The 3,730-nt window shown below is 35.8% G+C and overlaps 1 protein-coding gene across 1 annotated transcript; it reads right to left on the bottom strand.

Annotated features, from left to right (window-relative positions):
• Positions 1 to 1,710: 1,710 nt before the first annotated feature.
• LOC106686458 (protein GVQW3-like) lies at positions 1,711 to 2,160 on the bottom strand. Its single transcript, XM_014429793.2, has one exon. It carries the CDS (start codon positions 2,158 to 2,160, stop codon positions 1,711 to 1,713), a length of 450 nt encoding a protein of 149 aa, XP_014285279.2.
• Between the last annotated feature and the right edge of the window lie 1,570 nt (positions 2,161 to 3,730).

Raw genomic sequence — 3,730 nt, 5'->3', positions numbered from 1 at the left:
TAAATTATGTTTGAAGTACCACCAATGGGTGGTTCCTTCCCAAGATTTACAAGTGTATATTAAACATACAACATATTTACCTATTGTATTATTTTGTACAGTTATAAATTACATTAAATAAATATTTTAAAAAAATTGAAACAGCAACAGGCAGCAAATGTTTTGTACAGTCATTTGTGTTTCAGAAAAAAATCCGCTTGTGCGAGGCACAGATGCTGTTTGGTAACAGTTACTATTTCACCACGCTCTCTGTGTATGAAAATATTGCTTATGCTCAATATGCTGAAGAACACAACTTACTGTCGGAGCAATTTTCGAACAGATTTAGCTATTTCAAAAACACGGAAGACTGTTTCAATTTATTTTACTACTCCAACAATTAGTAATGTACAAAATGCTCCAATACACTTGCAAATGAAGTTGATCGAGATTCAAGAAAACCCACTCCTAAAATCTAAATCTGGAGATGTGGAGCTTTCTACAAAAAGTACTTCGAAGAAGACCATTTTCCGCAGCTTAGAAAATTCGCGAGAAGATTGTTTTGTGACTTGGGTAGTACTTCTAAATGCGAATAGTTCTTTTTAATGATGAAACTTAATAAATCAAACCATCGTACAAGGTTGACTGACGATAATTTAGAAAATTCTTTACCTCTTTGTATCAGTGGAATTAATCCAAACATCGATGGATTAGTTTCCCAAATTCAAGCTGAGGTGTCTCATTGATTTCGGTGTCACTATTTAACTTTCCTAGCTTATAATAATTCCAAATTTCACGATTTAATTATAATGTTGTACCTATTTTTTTCATTTCATTTCGTAATTTTAATAATTTATATTATAATAACAATGACATATTATTTCACGTCTGATATCTATCGTCAAAAATTATGAACAGTACTTTTAAATGCGACCCGTGAACGTATTTGCACATTAAAGTTTATCCCACAACATGTCAAAGGTTGCCATAAGGATTTTTTTTGGGGGGAGGGGTATTTTTAAAACCCTAATTAAGTAATTGATAAAAATAATAATTATATCATCCTATTATACTCTAATTTACTCCACAGTTGTATTTTGTAGTTACGAGGGTGGTTTGAAAAGTTCTCGGAATGTACTAGAAGTGTCTTACCTCGGTGGAACTGCTTTTATTTTTCAACATAATCTCTCTGTAGATTAATGCATTTGATCCAGCGATGTTCCATGATCCCATCTCGAAAATCAGATTCCTCTAGACCTGCAAAATACCTTTCCAATTCGGCTGTCAGTTCTTACGTTGTAGGAAATCTCTGTTCCCCTAGGAAAATTTTCAGCATGGGGAAGAAATGAAAGTCTGATGCCAAATCAGGTGAATAAGGTGGATGTGGCAACAATTCGAACCTCAGTTCATGAAGTTTTGCCGTGACAATAGCACTTGTGTGCAGGCGGCGTTGTCCTGATGAAAGATGACGTTTTTCCCTTGCCAAACCAGGCTTTTTTTGCGTATCTTTTTCTATAGTTGGTCCCGTAGTATTTCCCCGTAATTGTTTGGCCATTAGGAAGATAATCTATCAGCAGAATGCCTTTTGCATCCCAGGAACTGAGGCCATGACCTTTCCGGCCGAACGTACTGCCTTTGCTTTCTTTGGTGGTGGTGACTGGGCATGTTTCCACTGCTTTGACTGCTGTTTTGTCTCTGGGGTATAGTAGTGGACCCAAGTTTCATCTGTAGTCACAAACCGGCGCAAAAAATCTTGTTGGCCTGGTTTTGTTCTGGCATTTCCAATCTGGTGCGTTTATGGTCCAATGTCAAGAGCCGCAGCACCCATCTTGCGGATAATTTTTTCATTCCCAATTCTTTTGTTAAAATGTGATATATCCATTCAGATGACATCCCTGCAACTTCAGCAACCTCACACACTTTCAGTCGACGATCATCGATGACCTTCTTATGCACTTTTGCGATAAATTCTGGGGTCGTAGCACTTTTTGACAGTCCACTACGCGGATCATCACCTGAGCTCTCCCGTCCAAATTTAAACTCGCTGGTCCACTTGGCAACGGTTGAATATGAAGGAGCAGAGTCCCTCAGTGTGTTTTGAAAGTCTGCATGAATTTCCTTTGCTTTCATTCCTTCCTTTACAAAGTACTTAATCACTGCTCGAATCTCATTTTTTTCCATTGTCACAAATCACTACGCATAAAACAACAACAAAGAGTCGTCATTACCACTCACGCCACGAGTTCACTCATAAAGGATGTGTGATTATTGCACGGGAACCTCGTTGCTGACATCTAGCGGTGATTCCGAGAACTTTTCAAACCACCCTCGTATTACGAGTACAGTTGTAAATTTCCATAAATAAAAAAATCATACATTTCACCAACAGTTTTTACTTATTTTGAATTGGTACTTACATCTGTAAAGATAACTATCAGTATTATGTATCAATATTAATATTTCATATGTAAGATTATTACTTTTTTTTTTTTAAAAATACAAAATCCCACCAAATCACATTTACCCTTCGACGTAAACCCATGACCTCTTCCACTACAATATCCTTTAATAATACCCCACTTATTCCTGTCGAACAGATCTGTTACTTAGGACTACATCTCGACAAACGACAGACATGGAATCCTCATACAAGACTAAAAAGACAAGAAACTGCTCGTAGATTCCGACTATAGCAACTTTTACTAGACAAACGGTCTAAATTGCCAATCCATTACAAAAGACTGATCTACATGACTATTATAAGGCCTATCTGGACATACGGAGTTGAGCTTTGGGGCTCCACTAAACCATCAAATTCCTCCAGAATCCAATCCTTACAGTCCAAAATCCTTCGTAAAATCCTTAATGCTCCTTAGTTTGTTACAAATCAAGTCATCTATCAGGATCTCAATGTTCCATATGTTGCCGATTTGGCCAGAACCAGATACCGTTCCTTCCATAATAAACTTCTCAACCACCCAAATCCACTTGTTTCTAACCTGGCTTCTCCTTCATTACCTAATAATCCTCCTAGGCGTCTGAAAAGAAGATGGCCTCGAGATCTTCTTCTTTAGAAATGTTATTGGAGTTCTATCAGTGGGTAGATTCTCCACATGTTTTAATCATGTCACTATGTCACCTACAGCAAACTTACTTGTTGTATATATGTGTATACAGTTGTAAATATCAATAAATAATTTAATAACAAAAAAAAAAAAAAATGAATACAACGATACGATTTGGCAGTCTTATGCTTCAGTTAAAGAGACGACTTGTCTCAAGTCGAGAACTGGTCTTTGGCCAAGGCCGTTTGCCAAAAACGATAATCCAGTTTTGTAAAGATCTTTTTCGAAACTTTTTCATCGAATAGATTTGATTTACTAACCTAAATACTCCAGCGAAAATACTTTGCAAAAACTTTTAATAATGTAAACTACTATTTTCTTTCTTTCTGAAACCCGGCGTTTCGTAACTTGTCTTCCTAATCTTTTTTTTTCTATTGTATTATATTTATAGATAGATTACAGATGATATAGATATATCATTTATTATCAATTATTATGAAATTTATCGGAAGATCGTTGATTGGCCGTGTGTAATATATAAAAGGAAGATGGTCAGAGTAAGATTAAAATAACTTAAATAGTAATTAAATAATTTATTGTGAGCCAACGATTCGCACCACGTTGCAAAGCTTCATCAGAGATAAAAAAATACTAACAACTAAAATCATGTTACAAAGTAATAGATA

Source organism: Halyomorpha halys, unplaced genomic scaffold, assembly GCF_000696795.3.
Source record: "Halyomorpha halys isolate HHAL.00 unplaced genomic scaffold, Hhal_1.1 Scaffold822.1, whole genome shotgun sequence".
Lineage (NCBI taxonomy): Eukaryota > Metazoa > Arthropoda > Insecta > Hemiptera > Pentatomidae > Halyomorpha > Halyomorpha halys.
This window is presented reverse-complemented; position numbering and strand designations above follow the sequence as displayed.